This window comes from Mustela putorius, unplaced genomic scaffold (genome assembly GCF_011764305.1).
Source record: "Mustela putorius furo isolate JIRA1106 unplaced genomic scaffold, ASM1176430v1.1 tig00001009_pilon_pilon_pilon, whole genome shotgun sequence".
Classification (NCBI taxonomy): Eukaryota; Metazoa; Chordata; class Mammalia; order Carnivora; family Mustelidae; genus Mustela; species Mustela putorius.
This window is the reverse complement of record NW_025421529.1, coordinates 1,985,610-2,013,473: the sequence shown is the minus strand read 5'-3', so window position 1 is coordinate 2,013,473 and position 27,864 is coordinate 1,985,610. Positions and strand designations below refer to the sequence as shown.

The following is a 27,864-nucleotide window of genomic DNA, read 5'->3' as shown; positions in this document are numbered from 1 at the left end:
TTTTGAGTTTTCACATAAAACCTCATTCAATATGCAAAGAGTGAGAGTTTGACTTCTTCTTTGACAATTTGTATGCTCTTTATTTCTTTTTGCTGTCTGACTGCTGAGGCTAAGACTTCTAGTACTATGTTGAACAACAGTGGTGAGAGTGGACATCCCTGTCCTGCTCCTGACTTGAGGGGGGAAGTTCTCAGTTTTTCCTCCATGGATAATGATACTTTCTGTGGGCTTTTTGTACATGGCTTTTATGATGCTGTTATATGCGCCCTCTATCCCCATATCGTGGAGGCTTTTAATAAAGAAAAGATGATGTAAATCAAGCAGAGAGAGTCAATTATCATATGGTTTCACTTATTTGTGGAGCATAACAAATAGCATGGAAGACAAGGGGAGTTAGAGAGGAGAAGGGAGTTGGGAGAAATTGGAAGGGGTGGTGAATCATGAAAGAAATTGGAAGGGGAGGTGAATCATGGACTCTGAAAAACAATCTGAGGGTTTTGGAGGGGGAGGGGGTAGGAGGTTGGGGGAACAAGGTGGTGGTATTAGAGAAGGCACGGGTTGCATGGAGCACTGGGTGTGGTGCAAAAACAAGAAATACTGTTATGCTGAAAATAAAAAATAAAATAAAATAAATTTTAAAAAGAAAAGAATAAAAAAAGGAAAAAAGAAACGATGTATTTTGCCAAATGTTTCTTTTGTATTGATTGAGATTATCATATGGTTCTTGGCCTTTCTTTAATTAATGTGATGTAGCAGACTGACTTGTAAATATTGAACCACTCTTATAGCCCAGGAATAAATCTCACTTGGTTTTGGTGCATAATCTTTTTAACATCCTGTTAGAGCCTATTGGCTAGTATCTCAGTGAGAATTTTGGCATTCATGTTCATCAAGAATATTTGTCTTTAATTTTCCTTCTTGATGTAGTCTCTATTTCATTTTGGGATCAAGATAATGTGACCTCATAGAGTGAGTTCGGAATTTTTTCTTCCATATATGTTTTTTGAATCTTTTTCAGAAGATTCAAATTAGTAGAATCTCACTGGGAAGCCATGTGGCCTTGGACTCTTGTTTGGAGATTTTTGATTAGTGCTTCAATTTCTTTACTGGTTTTGATTCTGTTTTGAGTCCAGTTTTCTATTTCTTTCTACTTAATTTTTGGTTGTTTATATGTTTTTAGGAATGCATACATTTCTTCTCAATTGCCTAATTTGTTGACATAAATTTTCTCATAATATGTTCTTATAATTGTATTTCCTTCATGTTGGTTGTGATCTCTCTGAACATAAGATGTTCACAGTGAGTTTGCAAAAGTAACCCAAAAATTCAAGATTAAAAGGATTTCTGCTCAGTATCATTAATAAACTTGAAATTTAAATAAAATCAATTTTTACTTTTCTGTTTGACTGAAATTATTGACATTAAAAATAACTAATTATATCACATTGAAGAACTGAAAAAAAAAAACAAAGTTTCTGAGAGTGAAAAATATGGGATTTGGTTATCTAAGACCCCAAAAACAATACATTTATATGATTTACTAGAGAAAGTCTTGCCATGTGCATAAGGCCATAAATAATATTAATAAAAAAATTTAAAAATTGTAAGTATTCATAAATATGGTATGCTATATGTAATTTTTAATAAACTGGAGCAGCAGCAAATAACTTACTAAATTATATATATTCAATTATATGTATATTTTTTAAAATAATGAGAGTGATTAGCTTTATTATTTCTTATTTATAGGTGTTTTGGTGCACAAGTCATCTATACCATTTAATGGTATAATGGGTAGTAGTCATATATGTTAGACACTTAAAACAATGCTAATATTTAAAAAATATATTGTGCAAAAATAATATTTGCACTTTTATCAACTAATTTACATTAGTCCTTACTAAATAAGGACTTATTAGCCTATAGATTGTTAATAAATCCCATACCTAATCATCTTGGTAATCATAATCTTTGAAAGAGTAAATTTGTAAGGAAAACACAAATATCACATAAATATAAAAGAGACAGTCATTTGCATATACATCTAATTCTACTATAATAGATGCTTACAGATAAAAAAAATTCAAGTTCGAGGCTTTAGGGAAAAGATAATTAATCCTTAAAGTTAAAGAAGATACTTCATATTTTATTTGCAAGTGATGTGGTACTTCAAAGTTATTTTGGGCAAAAATTTATTTGAGCATGTATTAATAAACTATTTAAATAAATAACAATTACCCAGTTAATTAAAACATAATCAATTTGTTAATTAATAATTTTATGAGTTAATAAATTAATATATCTCCTATCTTGGGACACCTGGATGACTCAGTCATTAAGCTTCTGCCTTCAGCTCAGGTCATGATCCCAGGGTCCTGGGATTGAGCCCCACATCAGGCTCCCTGCTCAGTGGAGATCCTCCTTCTTCCTCTCTCACTCTTCCTGCATGTGTTCCCTGTCTCTATCTCTCTCTGTCAAATAAATAAATAAAATCTTTAAAAATTAGATATATTCTTTATTTAAGGATGTGTGATTACTGGTAACAAAGTGCTTAAGACTGCAAGTTAAAACTTTTTTTAATGTTCCTTAGGGTTATATTCATTTATGAAATTGACTTTTATAATGCACACATTTAATTAAGCTCAAAATTTTGTGAATACATATTATATCTAAAAATTAACCATTACAAGGCCTCTAAACTCAGACAAATTCCCTGTAATCACAAGTACCTCCAGGATAACATGGCCCATATGGTGGCAGGTGTTCTGAAGCAAAATCTGTGGTAGCCAGGAGTCTGGCAAACTGAAATCATGTGATGAAAACACATGGAAAACAGAGAAATATGGCCATTTGGTGTCCCTCACCTGCAATCTGAACTACAGTAATTTTACATTTAGTTTTGCATATTTTTATATTAAAACAATTCCTCATGGCATTGAAGGAAACCTTGATAAACTAATTTAAGCATATGGGGAACATAGAAGATTCATACTTAAAGGATATATCAAATCAATATTGACTAAAACTATGTTTTAAATATTGGCAAAACTATGATGCTGTCTCAACACAGAAGTACTAACACTTTAGACAACTGAAATTTCATATTATTTCCTAACAGCGTGAGTAAATTATATGTGGCACACTAACAAGATATACCAATACAATATAGAAATGTAATCTGTACTGTAATATGCTTCACACACAATTTTCTTTGGATTAAAAAGTACTGTGTAATAACAGCAGAGATGTATGTTAGGATGGTAAGGCCAACATCTTACTGCAAAGTGAAAGACTAAAGATGAAATTATTCTCCAAGTGTGTGTGTGTGTGTCTCTCTCTCTCTCTTTTATGTCATTTGACCACCTCTTCTTAAGTAAATGCCTAACCTTCCTTTCAAGCAACTCATTCTTTATCATTCCTTGTCTTGCAGGCATGACTGCAGCCATGGAGAATTTAAATGACACCACAGAAATGTTCATTCTCTTAGGGCTCTTTAACCACACTCAGACCCACGTGTTCCTCTTCTCCATGGTGCTCATGATCTTCCTAATCTCCCTGTTGGGCAATGCCCTCATGATCGTGCTCATCCATGAGGACCCTCAGCTTCATACACCCATGTACTTTTTGCTTAGCCAGCTCTCCCTCATGGACATGATGCTGGTCTCCACCATAGTCCCCAAAATGGCAACCAACTACCTGATGGACACCAGGACCATCTCTCCTGCTGGCTGTGGAGCCCAGATCTTCCTGTTTGTCACTCTGGGAGGGGGTGAATGCTTCCTCTTAGCGGCCATGGCTTATGACCGCTATGTGGCCATCTGTCACCCGCTACGCTACCCCATCCTCATGAATCAGAAGCTCTGCTTCCAAATGACCGCAGGCTCCTGGCTTTTGGGAGGGGTGGATGGGCTGATGCAGGCTGGGACTACTCTGAGCTTCCCTTACTGCCATTCTCGGGAAATAAACCACTTCTTCTGTGAGGCACCCTCACTTGTGCGCCTTGCTTGTGCTGACAGTACATTTTTTGAATTTCTCATGTATGTGTGCTGCATCCTGATGCTCCTGATCCCTCTGTCTCTCATTCTGGCCTCCTACAGTCTCATCTTGACTGCTGTCCTTCACATGAAGTCTACGGCTGCTCAGAAGAAAGCTTTTGCCACCTGCTCCTCTCACCTGGCTGTTGTGGGGCTCTTCTATGGAGCCATAATATTCATCTACATGAGGCCCAAATCCTACCATTCAGTGGACCGTGACAAGGTGGTCTCTGCTTTCTACACCATCTTCACACCTGTGTTGAACCCCCTTATATACAGTGTGAGGAATAAAGACGTCAAGGAGGCTTTGAGAAAGTGGATAGAGAAACATTTTCTGGGACATCTACAGTGAGAGTGATTTGACAAACTGGGAACAACCAAACTGGGCCCACCATGAAATTTCTCATATCCATATATTTTGCTCTCATTTGGCAAGTTTTCACTGTTAAAAAAAAAAAGTTTCTTTTATATTTGGTAAATTAAAATTTACATTTGTCCTGCTTTCATACATTATTATGTATTTTTGTTCTGGGCTTTGGATCTCAGCAATACTAGTAAATGATTGAGGCATTCTAAGTAAAAGATAAGATAAACATTGATAAAATAAAGGAGATTTTCAACTTTTAATGTCCTTGGGCTCTGCTCATGGGATCTCAAGGAAGCCAAACTTTAACAATTACCAGAGTCAGCAAATTCAATTTCTAACCTGGACAGTGATTGCACATTTCATTGTTTTATAAATAACCTAAAAGAAAGCATTCCAAGCATAAAGTTAAGGGTAGAACCTCCATGGTTCTCTATGGGACTGAAGTCATACAGTCCTGCTGATAAACTAAGTCTTAATTATGGTCCTAAGATTAAAAAAAAGTTCAATATCTTTCTGAAATAGCTTTCATCTAATTTGTAATATTTTATGTTGTTAGTGAAGACTGTATCCCAAGCAGCTGCCCTAACTTGGGCTGGAAAAACAGAAACGAAAACAGAACAATAATAACAACAACAACAACCAAGAAAAAAAAGGAAAAAAAAAACACTTTCTTTTAGAGATTCTAAAAGGTTTATTCATTTTGTGTTGATAACACCAACTCTGTGTGCGTGTGTGTGTCTGTGTGCAATTTGGAGGATAATTTACTTATAGAATGAATAATTAATTTAAACAAAAACAATGTATATTTTACCTTATTGAAATTTCAATAAAATAAATTTCAAATATATACATAATTAAATGAATATTAAAAAATAGAAATCTTGTAAGAACTCTTATCAAAATCTTTATTAGAAGAGGATTTGGGGTGGATATATGGGAGTTAAAAAATCATTATGTACAAGTTAATCAGGTTGAACTGCATATATGGAAATATCTTTTTATTATAGTCCTCACTGGCTGGCTCAGTCAGTAAAGCATATGACTCTTGATCACAATATCAAGAATTTAAGAACCATATTGGGTATAGAGCTTTCTTAAAAAATATAAACAAGATCATGAAGAGTAGAAGTGAACATCTCTATCAAAAAAGTAACATTAATTAAAAAATAATTCACACATGGTAGAATTAACCATATGAATCAACATATACAATTTATTCATAATAGTAACTAAGAACAAAAATCCATTTTTCACATGTTAAAATAAACATCTATATTATATTGACTTATATAGATAAAAATAAACTTTGATCACACTGAAAGCCTTAGGTCTTAAAATTTCACCTTCTTTTCTAGTTAACAAAAGTAAGTAAAATTAAGAACCTGGGAAGTCAAGTAGTCTTTCTGCAACATTCAACGTGAAAGTTTCAGGATAATAAATTTTCAAAAAAAATTAAATAACAATGTCCAATAACCTGCGTATTTTCATTTTAAGGAAAAGGCACTTTAAAAGAGAAAGAAATCAAATGAAATGGTCTCTTTCCAAAATTCTTAAAATCTTAATTTTAACATCTGAATGAACTAGTGAGTCTCATTTATGTAACTATTTCAACACATCACCAAAAGAATATATCAAGATATATTTGAGGGTTAAAAAAAATACTGTTCCATAGTTTTTATACTTATAAGATTTTTTTTTCATTTACTTATTCTCAGAATAACAGTATCATTATTTTTTCACCACACCCAGTGCTCCATGCAATCCGTGACCTCTATAATACCCACCACCTGGTACACCGACCTCCCACCACCCCCTGCCACTTCAAACCCCTCAGATTGTTTGTCAGAGTCCATAGTCTCTCATGATTCACCTCCCCTTCCAATTTACCCCAACCCCCTTCTCTCTAACTCCCCATGTCCTCCATGCTTTTAGTTATGCTCCACATATAAGTGAAACCATATGATAATTGACTCTCTCTGCTTGACTTATTTCACTCAGCATAATCTCTTCCAGTCCCATCCATGTTGCTACAAAAGTTGGGTATACATCCGTTCTGATGGAGGCATAATACCATTGTGTATATGGACAACATCGTCCTTATCCATTCGTCCGTTGAAGGGCATCTTGGTTCTTTCCACAGTTTGGCGACCGTGGCCATTGCTGCTATAAACATTGGGGTAGAGATGGCCCTTCTTTTCACGACATATGTATCTTTGGGGTAAATAACCAGGAGAGCAATAGCAGGGTCATAGGGAAGTTCTATTTTTAATTTCTTGAGGAATCTCCACACTGTTCTCCAAAGAGTCTGCACCAACTTGCATTCCCACCAACAGTGGAAGAGGGTTCCCCTTTCTCCACATCCTCTCCAACACATGTTGTTTCCTGTTTTGTTAATTTTGGCCGTTCTAACTGGTGTAAGGTGATATCTCAATTCAGTTTTAATTTGAATCTCCCTGAGGGCTAGTGATGATAAACAATTTTTCATGTGTCTGATAGCCATTTGTATGTCTTTATTGGAGAAGTGTCTGTTCATATCTTCTGCCCATTTTTTGATATGATTGTCTCTTTTTGTGTGTGTTGAGTTTGAGGAGTCCATTATAGATCCTGGATATCAACCTTTTGTCTGCACTGTCATTTGCAAATATCTCCTCCCATTCCGTGGGTTGCCTCGTTGTTTCCTTGACTGTTTCCTTGGCTGTGCAGAAGCTTTTGATTTTGATGAAGTCCCAAAAGTTCATCTTCGCTTTTGTTTAATTTGCCTTTGGAAACATATCTTGAAAGAAGTTGCTGTGGCTGATATCGAAGAGATTACTGCCTATGCTCTCCTCTAGGATTCTGATGGATTCCTGTCTCATGTTGAGGTCTTTTATCCATTTTGAGGTTATCTTTGAATATGGTGTAAGAGAATGGTCGAGTTTCATTCTTCTACATAGAGCTGCCCAGTTTTCCCAGCGACATTTATTGAAGAGACTTTTTTCCACTGTATATTTTTTCCTGCTTTGTTGAAGATTATTTGACCATAGAGTTGAGGGTCCATATCTGTGCTCTCTACTATGTTCAACTGGTCTATGTGTCTGTTTTTATGCCAATACCATGCTGTCTTGGTGATCAGAGCTTTGTAGTAAAGCTTGAAATCATGTCGCATGATGGCCCCAGTTTTATTTTTGTTTTTCAACATTTCCTTAGCGATTCGGGGACTCTACTGATTCCATACAAATTTTAGGATTATTTGCTCCAGCTCTTTGAAGAATGCTGGTGGCATTTTGTTCGGAATGGCATTAAAAGTATAGATTGCTCTAGGCAGTATGGACATTTTAACAATGTTTATTCTTCCCATCCAAGAGCATGGAATGGTATTCCATCTTTTTGTGTCTTCTTCAATTTCTTTCATGAGTGTTCTGTAGTTCCTTGAGTACAGATCCTTTACCTCTTTGGTTATGTTTATTCCCAGGTATCTTATGGTTCTTGGTGCTATAGTAAATGGAATTGATTCTCTAATTTCCTTTTCTGTATTTTCATTGTTAGTGTATAAGAAAGCCACTGATTTCTGTACATTGACATTGTATCCTGCCATGTTGCTGAATAGCTGTGTGCGTTCAAGTAGTTTGGGGGTGAAGGCTTTTGGATTTTCCATACAAAGATTCATGTCATCTGCAAAGAGAGAGAGATTGACTTCTTCATTACCAATTTGGATACCTTTTACTTTCCTTTGTTGTCTGATTGCTGTTGCTAGGACTTCTTTTTTTTAATTAATAAATTTTTTTTTGAAGAAAAACATTTTTATTACAGTATATTTACATCTGTCCAAAGTACTTATTTACTATAACACTGACTAATGTATAATACTGTACACAAAGAAAGAAGTTAAATGAGTTATAATTCAGTCAAAGTATAGCTGGCCATTTTAAAAATGACCACTGAATCTTTCTGGTATGAAATGTGATATCTGGAAATCTGGTCCAGTTCATTACATCAAGTCATTTGTATGCTCTTTACCATTTTGATAGCATAGCACATTTTTTTTAATTTTTTATTTTTTATAAACATGTTTATATCCCCAGGGGTACAGGTCTGTGAATCACCAGGTTTACACACTTCACAGCACTCACAAAAGCACATACCCTCCACAACGTCCATAATCCCACCCCCTTCTCCTAAACTCCCTACCCCCAGCAACCCTCAGTTTGTTTTGTGAGATTAAGAGTCACTTATGGTTTGTCTCCCTCCCAATCCCATCTTGTTTCATTGATTCTTCTCCTACCCACTTAAGCCCCCATGTTGCATCACCACTTCCTCATATCAGGGAGATCATATGATAGTTGTCTTTCTCTGCTTGACTTATTTCGCTAAGCATAATACGCTCTAGTTCCATCCATGTTGTCGCAAATGGCAAGATTTCATTTCTTTTGATGGCTGCATAGTATTCCATTGTGTATATATACCACATCTTCTTGATCCATTCATCTGTTGATGGACATCTAGGTTCTTTCCATAGTTTGGCTATTGTGGACATTGCTGCTATAAACATTCGGGTGCACGTGCCCCTTTGGATCACTACGTTTGTATCTTTAGGGTAAATACCCAATAGGGCATTTGCTGGGTCATAGGGCAGTTCTATTTTCAACATTTTGAGGAACCTCCATGCTGTTTTCCAGAGTGGCTGCACCAGCTTGCATTCCCACCAAAAGTGTAGGAGGGTTCCCCTTTCTCCGCATCCTCACCAGCATCTGTCATTTCCTGACTTGTTAATTTTAGCCATTCTGACTGGTGTGAGGTGATATCGCATTGTGGTTTTGATTTGTATTTCCCTGATGCCAAGTGATATGGAGCACTTTTTCATGTGTCTGTTGGCCATCTGGATGTCTTCTTTGCAGAAATGTCTGTTCATGTCCTCTGCCCATTTCTTGATTGGATTATTTGTTCTTTGGGTGTTCAGTTTGCTAAGTTCTTTATAGATTCTGGACACTAGTCCTTTATCAGATATGTCGTTTGCAAATATCTTCTCCCATTCAACGAAAGTAGGAGCTGGTTATTTGAAAGAATTAATAAAATTGATAAACCCCTGGCCAGTCTTATCAAAAAGAAAATAGAAAGCACCCAAATAAATAAAATCATGAATGAAAGAGGAGAAAGCACAACTAGCACCAAATAAATACAAACTATTATAAGAACATACTATGAGCAACTCTACACCAATAAATTTGACAATCTGGAAGAAATGGATGCATTCCTAGAAACATATAAACTACCACAACTGAACCAGGAAGAAATAGAAAGCCTGAACAGACCCATAACCAGTAAGGAGATTGAAACAGTCATTACAAATCTCCAAACAAACAAAAGCCCAGGGCCAGACGGCTTCCCGGGGGAATTCTACCAAACATTTAAAGAAGAACTAATTCCTATTCTCCTGAAACTGTTCCAAAAAATAGAAATGGAAGGAAAACTTCCAAACTCATTTTATGAGGCCAGCATCACCTTGATCCCCAAACCAGACAAGGATCCTATCAAATAGATAGCTATAGACCAATATCCTTGATGAACACAGATGCAAAAATACTCAACAAAATACTAGCCAATAGGATTCAACAGTACATTAAAAGGATTATTCACCACGACTAAGTGGGATTTATTCTAGGGCTGCAAGGTTGGTTCAACATCCGCAAATCAGTCAATGTGATACAACACATCAATAAAAGAAAGAACAAGAACCATATGATACTCTCAATAGATGCTGAAAAAGCATTTGACAAAGTACAGCATCCCTTCCTGATGAAAACTCTTTAAAGTGTAGGGATAGAGGGCACATACCTCAATATCATCAAAGCCATCTATGAAAAACCCACCGCAAATATCATTCTCAATGGAGAAAAACTGAAAGCTTTTCTGCTAAGGTCAGGAACACGGCAGGGATGTCCATTATCACCACTGCTATTCAACATAGTACTAGAGGTCCTAGCCTCAGCAATCAGACAACAAAAGGAAATTAAAGGCATCCAAATCGGCAAAGAAGAAGTCAAATTATCACTCTTCGCAGATGATATGATACTATATGTGGAAAACCCAAAAGACTCCACTCCAAAACTGCTAGAACTTATACAGGAATTCAGTAAAGTGTCAGGATATAAAATCAATGCACAGAAATCAGTTGCATTTCTCTACACCAACAGCAAGGCAGAAGAAAGAGAAATTAAGGAGTCAATCCCATTTACAATTGCACCCAAAACCATAAGATACCTAGGAATAAACCTAACCAAAGAGACACAGAATCTATACTCAGAAAACTATAAAGTACTCATGAAAGAAATTGAGGAAGACACAAAGAAATGGAAAAATGTTCCATGCTCCTGGATTGGAAGAATAAATATTGTGAAAATGTCTATGCTACCTAAAGCAATCTACACATTTAATGCAATTCCTATCAAAGTACCATCCATCTTTTTCAAAGAAATGGAACAAATAATTCTAAAATTTGTATGGAACCAGAAAAGACCTCGAATAGCCAAAGGGATATTGAAAAAGAAAGCCAACGTTGGTGGCATCACAATTCCGGACTTCAAGTTCTATTACAAAGCTGTCATCATCAAGACACCATGGTACTGGCATAAAAACAGACACATAGATCAATGGAACAGAATAGAGAGCCCAGAAATAGACCCTCAACTTTACAGTCAACTAATCTTCGACAAAGCAGGAAAGAATGTCCAATGGAAAAAAAGACAGCCTCTTCAATAAATGGTGATGGGAAAATTGGACAGCCACATGCAGAAAAATGAAATTGGACCATTTCCTTACACCACACACAAAAATAGAATCAAAATGGATAAAGGACCTCAATGTGTGAAAGGAATCCATCAAAATCCTTGAGGAGAACACAGGCAGCAACCTCTTCGACCTCAGCTGCAGCAATATCTTCCTAGGAACAATGCCAAAGGCAAGGAAAGCAAGGGCAAAAATGAACTATTGGGATTTCATCAAGATCAAAAGCTTTTGCACAGCAAAGGAAACAGTTAATTAATTTATTTATTTTCAGAAAAACAGTATTCATTATTTTGTAACCACGTCCAGTGCTCCATGCAATCCGTGCTCTCTATAATACCCACCACCTGGTACCCCAACCTCCCACACCCCCACCACTTCAATCCCCTCAGATTGTTTTTCAGAGTCCATAGTCTCTCATGGTTCACCTCCCCTTCCAATGTACCCCAAGTCCCTTCTCCTCTCTAACACCCCTTGTCCTCCATGACATTTGTTATGCTCCATAAATAAGTGAAACCATATGATAATTGACTGTCTCTGCTTGACTTATTTCACTCTGCATAATCTCCTCCAGTCCCGTCCATGTTGCTACAAAAGTTGAGTATTCATTCTTTCTAATGGAGGCATAATACTCCATAGTGTATATAGACCACATCTTTCTTATCCATTCGTCCATTGAAGGGCATCTTGGTTCTTTCCATAGTTTGGCAACCGTGGTCATTGCTGCTATAAACAGTGGGGTACAGATGGCCCTTCTTTTCACGACATCTATATCTTTAGGGTAATACCCAGAAGTGCAATTGCAGGGTCATAGTGAAGTTCTATTTTTAATTTCTTAAGGAATCTCCACACTGTTCTTCAAAGAGGCTGCAACAACTTGCATTCCCAGTAGCAGTATAGAAGAGTTCCCCATTCTCCACATCCCCTCCAACACATGTTGTTACGGGTCTTGCTAATTTGGGCCATTCTAACTGGTGTAAGGTGATATCTCAATGTGGTTTTAATTTGTATCTCCTTGAAGGCAAATGATGATGAACATTTTTTTATGTGATAGCCATTTGTATGTCTTGATTGGAGAAGTGTCTGTTCATATCTTCTGCCCATTTTTTGATATGTTTGCCTGTTTCCTGTGTGTTGAGTTTGAGGAGTTCATTATAGATCCTGTATATCAACCTGTTGTCTGTACTGTCATTTGCAAATATCTTCTCCCATTCCATGGGTTCCCCTTTGGTTTTTGACCGTTTCCTTTGCTGTGCAGAAGCTTTTGATTTTGATGAAGTCCCAAAAGTTTATTTTCGCTTTTGTTTCCTTTGCCTTTGGAGACATATCTTAAAAGAAGTTGCTGTGGCTGATATCGAAGAGATTACTGCCTATGTTCTCTGCGAGGAGTCTGATGGATTCCGGTCTCACATTGAGGTTTTTTATCCATTTTGAGATTATCTTTGTGTCCAGTGTAAGAGAATGGTCGAGTTTCATTCTTCTACATATAGCTGCCCAGTTTTCCCAGCACCATTTATTGAAGACACTGTCTTTTTTCAACTGTATATTTTTTCCTCTTTTGTCGAAGACTAATTGGCCATAGAGTTGAGGGTCCATATCTGGGCTCTCTACTCTGTTCCACTGGTCTATGTGTCTGTTTTTATGCCAGTACCATGCTGTCTTGGTGATCACAGCTTTGTAGTAAAGCTTGAAATCAGGTAACGTGATGCCCCCAGCTTTATTTTTGTTTTTCAACATTCCCTTAGCGATTCGTGGTCTCTTCTGATTCCATACAAATTTTAGGATTATTTCCTCAACTCTTTGAAGAATACCGGTAGAATTTTGATTGGAATAGCATTAAAAGTATAGATTGCTCTAGGCAGTATAGACATTTTAACAATGTTTATTCTTCCGATCAAAGAGCATGGAATCGTCTTCCATATTTTTGTGTCTTCTTCGATTTCTTTCATGAGTGTTCTGTAGTTCCTTGAGTACAGATCCTTTACCTCTTTAGTTAGGTTTATTCCCAGGTATCTTATGGTTCTTGGTGCTGTAGTAAATGGAATCGATTCTCTAATTTCCTTTCTGTATTTTCATTGTTAGTGTATAAGAAAGTCACTGATTTCTGTACATTGACTTTGTATCCTGCCACGTTGCTGAATTGCTGTATGAGTTCTAGTAGTTTGGGGGTGGAGTCTTTTGGGTTTTCCATATAAAGAATCATGTCATCTGAGAATAGAGAGAGTTTGACTTCTTCATTACCAATTTGATACCTTTTATTTCTCTTTGTTGTCTGATTGCTGTTGCTAGGAATTCTAATATTATGTTGAACAAGAGTGGTGAGAGTGGTCATCCTTGTCGTGTTCCCGATCTCAATGGGAAGGATGCAAGTTTTTTCTCATTGAGGATGATATTTGCTCTGGGTCTTGCATAGATAGATTTGATGAAGATCAGGAATGTTCCCTCTATCCCTACACTTTGAATTGTTTTAATCAGGAACGGATGCTGGATTTTGTCAAATGCTTTTTCTGCATCCATTGAGAGGACCATATGGTTCTTCTCTCTTCTCTTATTAATTTGTTCTATCACATTGATTGATTTGCGAATGTTGAACCATCCTTGTAGCCCTGGGATGAATCCCACCTGGTCATGGTGCATAATCTTTTTAATGTGCTGTTGAATCCTGTAGGCTAGGATCTTGGTGAGAATCTTAGCGTCCATATTCATCAGTTTAATTGGTCTGAAATTCTCCTTTTTGGTAGGGTCTTTGCCTGGTTTGGGGATCAGGGTAATGTTGGCTTCATAGAAAGAGTCAGGAAGTTTTCCTTCTGCTTCAATTTTTTGAAACAGCATCGTGATATAGGTGTTATTTCTTCTTTGAAATTTTGGAAGAATTCTCCAGGGAATCCATTAGGTCCTGGGCTCTTGTTTTTTGGGAGGGTTTTGGTCACCGCTTCAATCTCGTTACTAAATATTGGTCTATTCAGGTTGTCAATTTCTTCCTGATTCAATTTTAGGAGTTTGTAGTTTTCCAGGAATGCATCCATTTCATCTAGGTTGCTTAGCTTATTGGCATATAACTGTTGATAATAACTTCTGATGATTGTTTCTACTTCCTTGGTGTTCGTTGTGATATCTCCCTTTCATTCATAATTTTATGTATTTGAGATTTCTCTCTTGTCTTTTGGATTAGTGTCGTCAATGGTTTATCAATCTTATTGATTCTTTCAAAAAACAGATTCTACTTTCATTGATACGTTCTACTGTTTCTCTGGTTTCTACCTCATCGATCTCGACTCTAATCTTGATGATTTTCCTTCTTATGTGTGGAGTTGCTTTGATTTGTTGTTGATTCTCCAGTTCTTTCAGGTGTACAGACAGCTGCTGTGTTCTGGATTTTTCAATTTTTCTGAGGGAGGCTTGGATGGCTATGTATTTCCCCCTTAGGACATCCTTTGCTATATCCCATAGGTTTTGGACCGAAGTGTCTTCATTCTCATTGGTTTCCATGAATTGTTTCAGTTCTTCTTTGATCTCCTGGTTGATCCAAGCATTCTTAAGCAAGGTGGTCTTTAGCTTCCACGTGTTTGAGTTCCTTCTGAACTTTTCCTTGTGATTGAGCTCCAGTTTCACAGCATTGTGATCGGAGAATGTGCGAGGAATAATCTCAGTCTTTTGGTATTGGTTGAGTCCTGATTTGTGACCCAGTATGTGGTCTATTCTGGAGAAAGTTCCATGTGCTCTTGAGAAGAATGAGTATTCCGTTGTTTTAGGGTGGAATGTTCTGTATATATCTATGAGGTCCATCTAGTCCAATGTGTCATTCAATGCTCTTGTTTCTTTATTGATTTTCTGCTTCAATGATCTGTCTATTTCTGAGAGAGGCGTGTTAAGTTCTCCAATGACTAGTGTATTCATATCAATATGACTCTTTATCTTTATTAACAATTTTCTCATGTAATTGGCTGCTCCCATATTGGGCGCATAGATATTTACAATTGTTAGATCATCTTGGTGGATAGTCCCTTTAAGAATGATGTAGTGTCCTTCTGGATCTCTGACTACAGTCTTTAGTTTAAAATCTAATTCGTCTGATATGAGAATCTCTACCCCAGCTTTTTTTTGAGGCCCATTGGCATGAAAGATGCTTCTCCATCCCTTCACTTTCAGTCTGGGTGTATCTTTAGGTTCAAAATGGGTCTCTTGTAGACAACATATGGATGGGTCCTGTCATTTTATCCATCTGCAACCCTGTGCCATTTTGTGGGTGCATTTAGGCCATTCACATTGAGGGTGATTATTGATAGATACGTTTTTATTGACATCGTGTTACGTTTGAAGTCTTTCTTTCTGTAGATTGTCTCTATATTTCTGTTTAATGCTATTCTTGGGCTTTTTCATCCTTTAAAGAAGCCCCCTTAATATTTCCTGCAGTATCAGCTTGGTGGTTGCATAGTCTTTTAAGCCTTGCCGGTTTTGAAAACTCTTTATCTCTCCATCCATTTTGAATGTCAGTCTTGCTCACCCCTGGTAGCTTTCAGCTCTTCCCTTATATTGAAAACATAATCGCTGGTTTTTGTAGGTTTAGAGGAAAGCAAACTGCACCCTGATGTCCTTCTCAGAGAGAAGCCTCAGTCCAGCTACAGAGCCCATATAAATCCCCCCCTTGGCTGCTGGCAGAGCAGGTTCCCAGTCGGGGTCCCTGGGGACTCAGGATTTTTTGCTTGTATCCAAAACCACAGCAGAGGCGGCTGTCTGGGCAGCTCCAGACTGCCAGAGAAGTTCCAAGCAGCAATCACACACTGAGATTTTCCCGCTGACCCAGGCTGGGAGTGCGTGGTCTTTCCAGTCCCAGAGTACCAGGCTGCTGTTTGTGTGCACCTCTCTCAGGGGAAGGCAGGAGGCTCAACTAGGACTCTGATGGCAAAGCAGGGCACTTGCGTGGGGACTGCAAAAAGGCTGTGCTTCTGTTGGCTGGCGAGGCTCCCAGCCCCTCACAGGAGCCAGGTGCCACGCGCTCTCAGGCGCGCTGGTGGTTCAGGGACCATGACCTGGTTTCTCTGCTGCACTGTCTCTGACTCTGGGCCAGGGGTGGCTGGCGGCCCTGGGTCTGGGGACTTAAGTCCCGACCCTAACACCCTGATTCCCGCAATTTACCCCCTGGTGATCCTTTGCTCTTTTTGAGTGCTTTCTACCAGACTCCTGAGTTAATGCTGGTCCCCAGGTGCAGGGCACTCTCATATTGGGCTATGACTTTCCAAGGGGTCACCTCTGGTGGCTCCCTCCCCCTTTTGTTTATCATCCTATATCAGTCCGACTTTCCCACTCTGCTTTACCTGCCCACTGGTGTCTTCTGCTCCAGTAGAGATCCATAGGTGTATAATTCTGATCTCAGGCTGATTTCGTGGGTGATTGGAGATCTTTGGAAGGTTATCAGCTCACTTTAGGGTGCAGGTTGAATGGGCACCTCCTCCTACTTCCCTACCATCTTGTCTTTTTTTGATACTTATAAGATTTTGATGCACTATACTTTGGCTGATTGAACTTAATAATTTTTTTAATTATAAACTATTATAAGATTTTGGTCCTAATGAATGCTATGTCCTTGAAGCTCAAATATTAGAATAAAATTGTATATTCAAACTTCATTCTCTAAATTAAATTCAACAAATTATGGGTATTAAAGAGGGCACATATTTCAATGAGTACTGGTGTTATATGCAGACAATGAATCATGGAATGTTACATCAAAAACTAAGGAAGGGGGCGCCTGAGTGGCTCAGTGGGTTGAGCCACTGCCTTCGGCTCAGGTCATGATCTCGGGGTCCTGGGATCGAGTCCCGCATCGGGCTCTCTGCTCAGCGGGGAGCCTGCTTCCTCCTCTCTCTCTGCCTGCCTCTCTGCCTACTTGTGATCTCTCTCTGTCAAGTAAATAAATAAAATCTTGAAAAAAAAAACTAAGGAAGTACTGTATGGTGACTAAAATAACATAATAAAAAATTAAAAAATAATTTTAATAAATTAAATTACTGGGGAATGATATGCCAAATATGACATCACACATTACATTCAAACATAATTCATTCTAAAAACATACAAGGTAAAAATAGGTACTGTATTCATGCTATGTAACATTATATGCATCAGGCTCAATCATTTTAAAACCACTTATGCTAGTGTAGTTGAGTGATTTGCATATTGGAATATATGATTTCATGAAAGAGTTTATGCTAATAAGTGGTTCCAGTCTTGGAGATAATTCTCTAGATTGCACTGGAGATGCCCCAACTCACATAAAAGGATTGTGTCTGTCAAACTTCACCTAAACAGGGCAACTGGGTGGCTCAGTTGGTTAAGCAATTGCCTTCAGCTCAGGTCATGATCCTGGAGTCCCAGGATTAAGTCCCACATCAGGCTCCCTACTCAGCAGGGAGGCTGATTTCCCCTCTGATCTTCTCCCTTCTCATCCTCTTTCTCTCTCTCTCATTCTCTCTCTCACATAAATAAATGAAATCTTTAAAAAAAAAACTTCATCTGAACAAGTTTTATGAGGGAAATAATTTAGTATTGTTATTTTAAACCATCAACATTTGCATTGGCTTACTATACAAGAATATTAACTGCAACATATTTCAATTCTGGGAAGAGATGTGGACCCAAAACTAATACTAAATTCGTGTCATTTTATTCATAGAATCAGTTTGCAGTCAATTCAAAAACAAACCAATAAACAAAAACCAAAATAAAACAAAACTCAAAGAAAATGCTAGCAGAAAATGCTGAAACTAATATAATACCAAGTGTTCATTGAACTTGAAATAAAAAATGAATATACACTATGGAGTATTATGCCTTTATCAGAAAGGATGAATACCCAACTTTTGTAGCAACATGGATGGGACTGGAAGAGATTATGCTGAGTTAAATAAGTCAAGCAGAGAGAGTCAATTATCATATGGTTTCACTTATTTGTGGAGCATAACAAATAGCATGGAGGACATGGGGAGTTAGAGGGGTGAAGGGAGTTGGGGGAAACTGGAAGGGGAGGTGAACCATGAGAGACTATGGACTCTGAAAAACAATCTGAGGGTTTTGAAGGGGCGGGGGAGTGGGAGGTCTGGGGAGACTGCTGGTGGGTATTAGGGAGGACACATATTGCATGGAGCACTGGATGTGGTGCAAAAACAATGAATACTGTTACGCTGAAAAGAAATTTTAAAAAAGAGAGAGAGAGATACTGCAATATAAAAAAATTAATAAAATCATTACCCATCATCAGGGAAATTCCAATCAAAACTACAATGAAATATTACCTCACACCTGTTAGAAAGGATAAAATCAATAACACAAGAAGTATCAAATGTTAGTGAGACTGTGAAGGAAAAGGATCCCCCATGCAGTATTTGTGGGAATGCAAACTGGGGTAGTCACTCCAGAAAACAGTATAGAGGTAGGTGTCTCAGAAAGTTAAAAACAGAACTACTCTGTGACCCACCAATTCCACTACTAGGTATGTTATGCAAAGAATACAAAAATACTAATTCAAGGGGATACATGCACCCCTGTTTACAATGTCATTATTTATAATTGCCAAGATATAGAAACAGCCCAAATGTCCATTGATTGATGAATGGATACAGAAGTAGTATAGACAGATGATAGATAGATAGATAGAGAGATATAGATAGATACCATGTTTGTATACAGAAGAGCTACATGTGTGTATGTGTGTGTATGTATATATATAAAATATTTTATAAAATAATAAAATAATATATATTGCTTTCCAGTCTCTGTCTTGCTTTCATATTTTACACGAAGCCCCTATTCATCAGCTACAGGAAAGCACATTGTCCAGCTGTCTACATCTCTCACTGTGATGAAAACTTCCTGTAGTTGTTCATTTCTTTTCCCTACTTAGCTCTTTGGTGTCCCCATCTCCCATTAAATTGATTTTCTGAATCTCTTTATCTCTGTTTGAAAATATATTAAGTGGTTTCCATTTTTGTAACTGGACATTTTATAAGAACTTTCTGTTTCAACGATGAAGAAATCAAGCACTGAAAAAAATGGTTTGAAAGTGACAACCTTCTCAAGTATTTAATTCTCATGGATATGGAAGAAGCAGAAAAAAAGCTATCTCTAAAGTCCTTAACTTAGAATTGATAAGAAGACATTTTCAGCCACATAGCATTGAACAAAGCAAATGATTACATGTCCTTGCTTATACATGTATAGTGGAAACTTCCACCCTCTCACGCAGATCAGAAAAAATCAGGGAATATTTGTAAAATAAAATAACATTTTTATGTAAAGATTCCAAATATGCATCCTCAGGAAGGTGACTGAGAAAACCTCTTAGCCATAAGAAAATCATTTTCTATAATTATCATGGCAAGTAGTCAATGAAGATATTGGACAAAAAAAAAAAAAAAGTACTCCAGAGGAACGAGCCAAGAGTAATGATGAGAAAACGGGGAATATGCTCCATGGAAAGAGAAAAATGGGTCCATTTATGAATGCTCTTTATTCACAATGTAGAAGGAACCCGCATATCTGCCCAGTGAGATCTGAGAATATCTGAGAACGAATTCCTGTGTTTCTCCTATTGTTGGCCTCTTTAGAGGACTGTTCATTGGTATTGTTAGGCTCTTTAATCACCAAAAGTTTTGTGTATTTTGATGAATTCTTTAACAGAACATGTAATAAAATAAATCATTTCTATAACATTCATTCTATAACATTCTTGGTAACTCCTCATTGCATGGCTAAATGCAACTTTTCATTATCTTCTTTTGGGGGAGGGGGATGAGCTTATTTTGTCAGAGAAAATTAAGTGAGCCAAATTAAATAATCAGAAAAGAAAACTCATTAATTCATGATGCAGGTTAATAATCTGGACTTCCTTCTTCTGTACTAAGAATTATATTGCACTTTCTTTGTTCTTGAAGGATGGATGGTATGTAAAACATCAAGGAAACAAGCATGTGTAACACCTGACTACGTGATTTAAGGTCAAATAACTGACCTTCCATGTCCTGTTTTCACATGCCATATATAGACTGCTGATGTTCATGGTGAGTGAAGTAACATTAGCTGTTTCTGAAAGGATGCAAGTTCCAAGATGATATATGGCATGATCAATAATTATATCTTTTATTTTATGATGTAGGAACTTTGAAGTCACTGCTGGTTAAACAACAAAGATTATTCCCCTGTCTCCAGACACTCATGCATTCATTGACTTATTCCTGGTTCAGATATTGTGTCATTTCAATGAGAAACTGTGGCTTTATATATAAAGCCAATTGGCACATAATCTCTGACATAAAATATTTGAAATACTGAAGTGAGATATGATATAAAATACATTTGGGAAGAAAAAAAATCATACACTTTTCTCAAATTTATTTGAATTATGTAGGAGTGCAATAAAAGGAGTTTGAAAAATCATATTTCTCATTAAGGTTATGGTCAGTATGCTATACTTTAGTAATAAGACTATTGCTTTGAAGTGTAAAAAAATTTTATCCTTTCAGCTTTTCAAAACAGTCACTGACTGTATCAAAGTAAGCGAGGCTTTTAACTTGTATTGACTATGCTCCTCTTTAATAAAATGCCCAAGGGAGTCAGGAAGCGATCAGGGGATGAAGTGAATTTCTCAACATTGTAGATATCCTTGGCCTTTGTCTGAGACTCCACATAACCCCTGTCCTTTACAAACTATTCTCACTTATCAATTTCCTTCTTCAATAATTTAACAACTTATTAAATATTTATTTATTGATTTTAGAAAAGGAGGATGGGCAAAGAGATAATCCTCAAGCAGACTCATGAAGACTGTCATGGGGCTCTATACCAGAACTCTGAGTAAATGAACTGAACCAAACCAAGAGCCAATAGCCTAATGAACTGAACCACCTAGGCAGCCCATAAACAAACTTTTTAATTTATTTTCAGTGTAACAGAACTCAATTTTTATACACCACACACAGTGCTCCATGCAATACATGCCCTCCATAATACTCACCACCTGGCTCCCACAACCTCCCATACCCCGCCCCTTCAAAACCCTCAGGTTGTTTTTCAGAGTCCATAGTCTCTCATGGTTCACCTCCCCCTCCAATTTCCCTCAACTCCCTTCTGCTCTTCATTTCCCTATGTCCTCCATGTTATTTGTTATACTCCACAAATAACTGAAATCATATAATAATTGAATCTCTCTGATTGACTTTTTTCATTTGGCATAGTGTCTTCCAGTCCCGTCCATGTTGCTACAAGAGTTGGGTATTCGTCCTTCCTGATAGAGGCATAATACTTCATAGTGTCTATGGACTACAGCTTCCTTATCCATTCGTCCATTGAAGGTCATCTTGGTTTTTTCCACAGATTGAGACAATGGCCATAGCTGCTATAAACATAAGGGTACAGGTGGTACTTCATTTCACTACATCTGCATCTTTGGGATAAATACCTAGTAGTGCAATTGCAGGTTCATAGGGAAACTCTATTTGCAATTTCTTTTTTTTTTTTACTTATTTTTAATTTACAGCATAACAGTATTCATTATTTTTGCACCAAGTCCAGTGCTTCATGAATCCGTGCCCTCTATAATTCCCAAAACCTGGTACCCCAACTTCCCACCCCCTCACCAATTCAAACCCCTCAGATTGTTTTTTAGAGTCCATAGTCTCTCATGGTTCACATCCCCTTCCAATTTCCCCCAACTCCCTTCACCCCTCTAACTCCCCATGTCCTCCATGCTATTTGTTATGCTCCACAAATAAGTGAAACTATATGATAACTGACTCTATTCTTGACTTATTTCACTCAGCATAATCTCTTCTAGTCCTGTCCATGTTGCTACAAAAGTTGAGTATTCATCCTTTCTGATGGAGGCATAATACTCCATAGTGTATATGGACCACATCTTCCTTATCCATTCATCCGTTGAAGGACATCTTGGTTCTTTCCACAGTTTGGCGACTGTGGCCATTGCTACGATAAACATTGGGGTACAGATGGCATTTCTTTTCACTACATCTGTATCTTTGGGGTAAATAACCAGGAGTGTAAAGGCAGGGTCATAGGGAAGTTCTATTTTTAATTTCTTGAGGAATATCCACACTGCTCTCCAAAGAGGCTGCACCAACTTGCACTCCCACCAACAGTGTAAGAGGATTCCCCTTTCTCCACATCCCCTTCAAAACACGTTGTTTCCTGTCTTGTTAATTTTGGCCATTCTAACAGGTGTAAGGTGATACCTCAATGTGGTTTTAATTTGAATCTCCCTGAGGGCTAGTGATGCTGAACATTTATTCATGTCTCTGATAGCCATTAGTATGTCTTCATTGGAGAAGTGTCTGTTCATATCTTCTTCCCATTTTTTGATATGATTATCTGTTTTGTGTGTGTTGAGTTTGAAGAGATCTTTATAGATCCTGGATATCAACCTTTTGTCTATACTATCATTTGCAAATATCTTCTCCAATTCCGTGGGTTACCTCTTTGTTTTCTTGACTGTTTCTTGGCTGTACAGAAGCTTTTGATTTTGATGAAGTCCTAAAAGTTCATTTTCGCTTTTGTTTCCTTTGCCTTTGGAGACATATCTTGAAAAAAGTTGCTGTGGCTGATATCGAAGAGGTTACTGCCTATGCTCTCCTCTAGGATTCTAATGGATTCCTGTCTCATGTTGAGGTCTTTTATCCATTTTGAGTTTATCTTTGTGTACGGTGTAAGAGAATGGTCGAGTTTCATTCTTCTACATACAGTGGTCCAGTTTTCCCAGCACAAGTCATTGAAGAGACTGTCTTTTTTCCACTGTATATTTATTCCTGTTTTGTCGAAGATTAATTGACCATAGAGTTGAGGGTCCATATCTGGGCTCTCTACTCTGTTCCACTGGTCTACGTGTCTGTTTTTATGCCAGTACCATGCTGTCTTGGTGATCACAGCTTTGTAGTAAAGCTTGAAATTAGGTAGTGTGATACCCCGCGTTTTATTTTTATTTTTCAACATTTCCTTAGTGATTCGGGGTCTCTTCTGATTCCATACAAATTTTTGGATTATTTGCTCCAGCTCTTTGAAGAATACTGGTGGAATTTTCATCGGAATGGCATTAAAAGTATAGATTGCTCTAGGCAGTATAGACATTTTAACAATGTTTTTTTCTTCCAATTCAAGAGCATGGAATGGTCTTCCAACTTTTTGTGTCTTCTTGAATTTCTTTCATGAGTGTTCTGTGGCTCCTCGAGTACAGATCCTTTACCTCTTTGGTTAAGTTTATTCCCAGGTATCTTATGGTTCTTGGTGCTATAGTAAATGGAATCGATTCTCTAATTTCCCTTTCTGTATTTTCATTGTTAGTGTATAAGAAAGCCACTGATTTCTGTACATTGACTTTGTATCCTGCCAGGTTGCTGAATTGTTGTATGAGTTCGAGACAAGATGGCTGGGAAGTAAGAGGAGGTGCCCCTTCAACCTGTACCCTAAGGTGAGCTGATTACCTTCCAAAGAACTCCAATCACACAGGAAATCAGCCTGAGATCATAATTATACACGTCTGGATCTTTACTGGAGCAGAAGACACCAGTGGGCAGGTAAAGCAGAGTGGGAAAGTTGGACAGATATCAGAAGATAAACAAAAGGGGGAGGGAGCCACTAGAGGTGACGCATTTAAAAGTAATATCCCAATATGAGAGTGCCCTGCGCCTGGGGACCAGCATTAACTCGGGAGTCTAGTAGAAAGCACTTAAAAAGAGAAAAGGATCACTGGGGGGCGGGGGCGGAATTGCAAGAATCTGGGTGAAAGGGTCAGGGGCTTAAATCCCCAGACCCAAGGCAGCCAACCCTGGCCAAGAGCCAGAGAGAGTGCAGCAGAGAAACAAGGTTTGGTCCCTGAACCACCAGCATGCCTGAAAGTGCTTGGCGCCTGGCTCCTGTGAGGGGCTAGGAGCCTCACAGCCAACAGTAGCACAGCCTTTTTGCAGTCCCCTTGTGAGTGCCTTGCCTTGCCATCAGAGTAGAGTCCTGCTCCCCACCCTCCCCTGAGAGAGGTGAACACAAGTGCCAGCCCGGTGCTCTCGGAAGGGACCAGAAAGACCAGGCACTCCCAGCCCGGCTAGTGGGAAACTCTCAGTGTGCGATCCCTGCTTGGAACTTCTCTGGCAGGCTGGAGCTTCCCAAACTGCCACTGCCATGGTTTGGGGTACAAGCAAACAATTCTGAGTCCCCAGGGACCGCTACTGGGAACCTGCTCTGCCAGCGGCCAAGGGGGGATTTATTTGGGCTCTGCAGCAAAACTGAGGTTTCTCTCTGAGAGGGAAGTCAGGGTGCAATTTACTTTCCTCTAAACCTACAAAAACCATCAAAAGTGGTCAAGGCAATAGAGAAAAACAAAAGTGAACAAATATAAAAACCTCCAGAGAACAAAAGCCTGAAAAAACCAGTTTCCTCAGAGCCCACTCCCTTGAGGGGGGCGAGAGGACTTAACTCAGAGAACATCATTGACTGAAAACCCACGTGGCAGGCCCCTCCCTGAGAAGACCAACCACGAAAGGAAAAAAAAAAGATGAAGACACTACAAGACAACAACCACCACTACCTCATAGGACAACTTTTATTATTAATTCAATCCCACTACTCTGGCTCATTTTTTTATATAGATAATTTTTTATTATTATATAGATAATTTTTTAACCTATTTACCGTCATAGTGAGATGTCCAATACATCAAATTCCATAATAACCTTCTAACCTGAAGTTTTGATACATACACCTGTGTATTCCTTTTGCATCTCTATTTTTTAAATTTCATTTTTTAATTTTAATTTACTTTAGTCGAGTTTATTCCTTTTTAAATTTTTATTTTCTAATATTCATATAGAGTTAAACTTCCCCAATCAATGCCACCCCTATAGGTAAACGAATTCCTAATCTCACTTTATCTTAGGAAAGTTGAGTCCTTTAATAAAGTTATCAAGATAAATCCAGGAAGAGCCAAAACAACCTTCCACACCCACACTGAGAATTTACAACCACTCTCCCATCTTTTTCTTCTACCAGCATTTCTATGTTTTTGTTTTTGTCCTGATAGTATAGAAATCTTAAACGCGGGGTTCCATTGAGGAATTTCTTCCATTATTTGAATATATATATATATATATATATATATATATATGCAAATATATATATATTTTTGTCTTTTGTTATATACTTTTTTTCATTTATTTATTTTCAGCTTAACAGTATCATTATTTTTTCACCACACCCAGTGCTCCATGCAATCCATGCCCTCTATAATACCCACCACCTAGTACCCTGACCTCCCACCCCCCCCCGCCACTTTTCAAACCCCTCTGATTGTTTGTCAAAGTCCATAGTCTCTCATGATTCACCTCCCCTTCAATTTACCACAACCCCCTTCTCTCTAACTCCCCATGTCCTCCATGCTTTTAGTTATGCTCCACAAATAAGTGAAACCATATGATAATTGATTCTCTCTGCTTGAATTATTTCACTCAGCATAATATCTTCCAGTCTCGTCCATGTTGCTACAAAAGTTGGGTATTCATCCTTTCTGATGGAGGCATAATACTCCATCATGTATATGGACCACATCTTCCTTATCCATTCATTCATTGAAGGGCCTCTTGGTTCTTTCTACAGTTTGGCGACCATGGCCATTGCTGCTATAAACAGTGGGGTACAGATGGCCCTTCTTTTCACTATATCTGTATCTTTGGGGTAAATACCCAGGAGTGCACTTACAGGGTCATAGGGAAGTTCTATTTTTAATTTCTTGAGGAATCTCCATACTGTTCTCCAAAGAGGCTGCACCAAGTTGCATTCCCCCCAACAGTGTAAGAGGGTTCCCCTTTCTCCACATCCCCTCGAACACATGTTGTTTCCTGTCTTGCTAATTTTGGCCATTCTAACTGGTGTAAGGTGATATCTCAATGCAGTTTTAATTTGAATCTCCTTGATGGCTAGTGATAATTAATATTTTTCATGTGTCTGATAGTACATCAATCTTAAACTCAGGGTTTCTTTATTGGAAAAGTGTCCATATCTTCTGCCCATTTTTTGATATGATTGTCTGTTTTGTGTGTGTTGAGTTTGAGGAGTTCATTATAGATCCTGAATATCAACCTTTTGTCTGTACTATCATTTGCAAATATCTTCTCCCATTCCATGGGTTGCCTCTTTGTTTTCTTGACTGTTTCCTTGGCTGTGCAGAAGCTTTTGATTTTGATGACGTCCCAAAAGTTCATCTTCGCTTTTGTTTCCTTTGCCTTTGGAGACCTATCTTGAAAGAATTTGCTGTGGCTGATATCAAAGAGATTAATGCCTACGTTCTCCTCTAAGATTCTAATGGATTCCTGTCTCACTTTGAGGTCTTTTATCCATTTTAAGTTTATCTTGGTGTACGGTGTAAGCGAATGGTCGAGTTTCATTCTTCTACATATAGCTGCCCAGTTTTCGCAGCACCATTTACTGAAGAGACTGTCTTTTTTCCACTCCGTATTTTTTCCTGTTTTGTTTAAGATTATTTGACCATAGAGTTGAAGGTCCATATCTGGGCTCTCTACTCTGTTCCACTGGTCTATGTGTCTGTTTTCATGCCAGTACCATGCTGTCTTGGTGATCACAGCTTTGTAGTAAAGCTTGAAATCAGGTAGGGTGATGCCCCCAGCTTTATTTTTGTTTTTCAACATTTCCTTAGCTATTCGAGGTCTCTTCTGATTCCATACAAATTTTTGGATTATTTGCTCCAGCTCTTTGAAGAATACCGGTGGAATTTTCATCGGAATGGCATTAATAGTATAGATTGCTCTATGCAGTATAAACATTTTAACAATGTTTATTCTTCCAATCCAAGAGCATGGAATGGTCTTCCATCTTTTTGTGTCTTCTTCGATTTCTTTCATGAGTGTTCTGTAGTTCCTTGAGTACAGATCCTTTACCTCTTTAGTTAGGTTTATTCCCAGGTATCTTATGGTTCTTGGTGCTGTAGTAAATGGAATCGATTCTCTAATTTCCTTTCTGTATTTTCATTGTTAGTGTATAAGAAAGTCACTGATTTCTGTACATTGACTTTGTATCCTGCCATGTTGCTGAATTGCTGTATGAGTTCTAGTAGTTTGGGGGTGGAGTCTTTTGGGTTTTCCATATAAAGAATCATGTCATCTGCAAAGAGAAAGAGTTTGACTTCTTCATAACCAATTTGGATACCTTTTATTTTCCTTTGTTGTCTGATAGCTGTTGCTAGGACTTCTAATACTATGTTGAACAAGAGTGGTGAGAGTGGGCATCCTTGTCGTGTTCTTGAACTCAACCGGAAGGATGCAAGTTTTATCCCATTGAGGATGATATTTCTTTCATAGATAGATTTGATGAAGATCAGGAATGTTCCCTCTATCTCTATACTTTGAAGCTTTTAATCAGGAACAGATGCCGGATTTTGTCAAATGCTTTTTCTGCATCCATTGAGAGGACCATGTGGTTCTTCTCTCTTCTCTTATTAATTTGTTCTATCACATTGATTGATTTGCGAATGTTGAACCATCCTTGTAGACCAGGGATGAATCCCACCTGGTCATGGTGGATAATCTTTTTAATGTGCTGTTGAATCCTGTAGGCTAGGATCTTGGTGAGAATCTTAGCGTCCATATTCATCAGTGATATTGGTCTGAAATTCTCCTTTTTGGTAGGGTCTTTGCCTGG

General features: G+C 37.9%; 1 protein-coding gene across 1 annotated transcript; it reads left to right on the top strand.

The window, feature by feature from the left end:
• Window positions 1-3,444: 3,444 nt before the first annotated feature.
• LOC101671553 (olfactory receptor 2T33-like) lies at window positions 3,445-4,386 on the top strand. The gene has a single exon (XM_004782328.1). It carries the CDS (start codon window positions 3,445-3,447, stop codon window positions 4,384-4,386), a length of 942 nt encoding a protein of 313 aa, XP_004782385.1.
• Window positions 4,387-27,864: the final 23,478 nt, after the last annotated feature.

What these genes read in the sequence shown, in the direction of transcription:
- LOC101671553 (XM_004782328.1), top strand. Translation starts at nt 3,445, where the DNA reads ATGGAGAATTTAAATGACACCACAGAAATGTTCATTCTCTTAGGGCTC.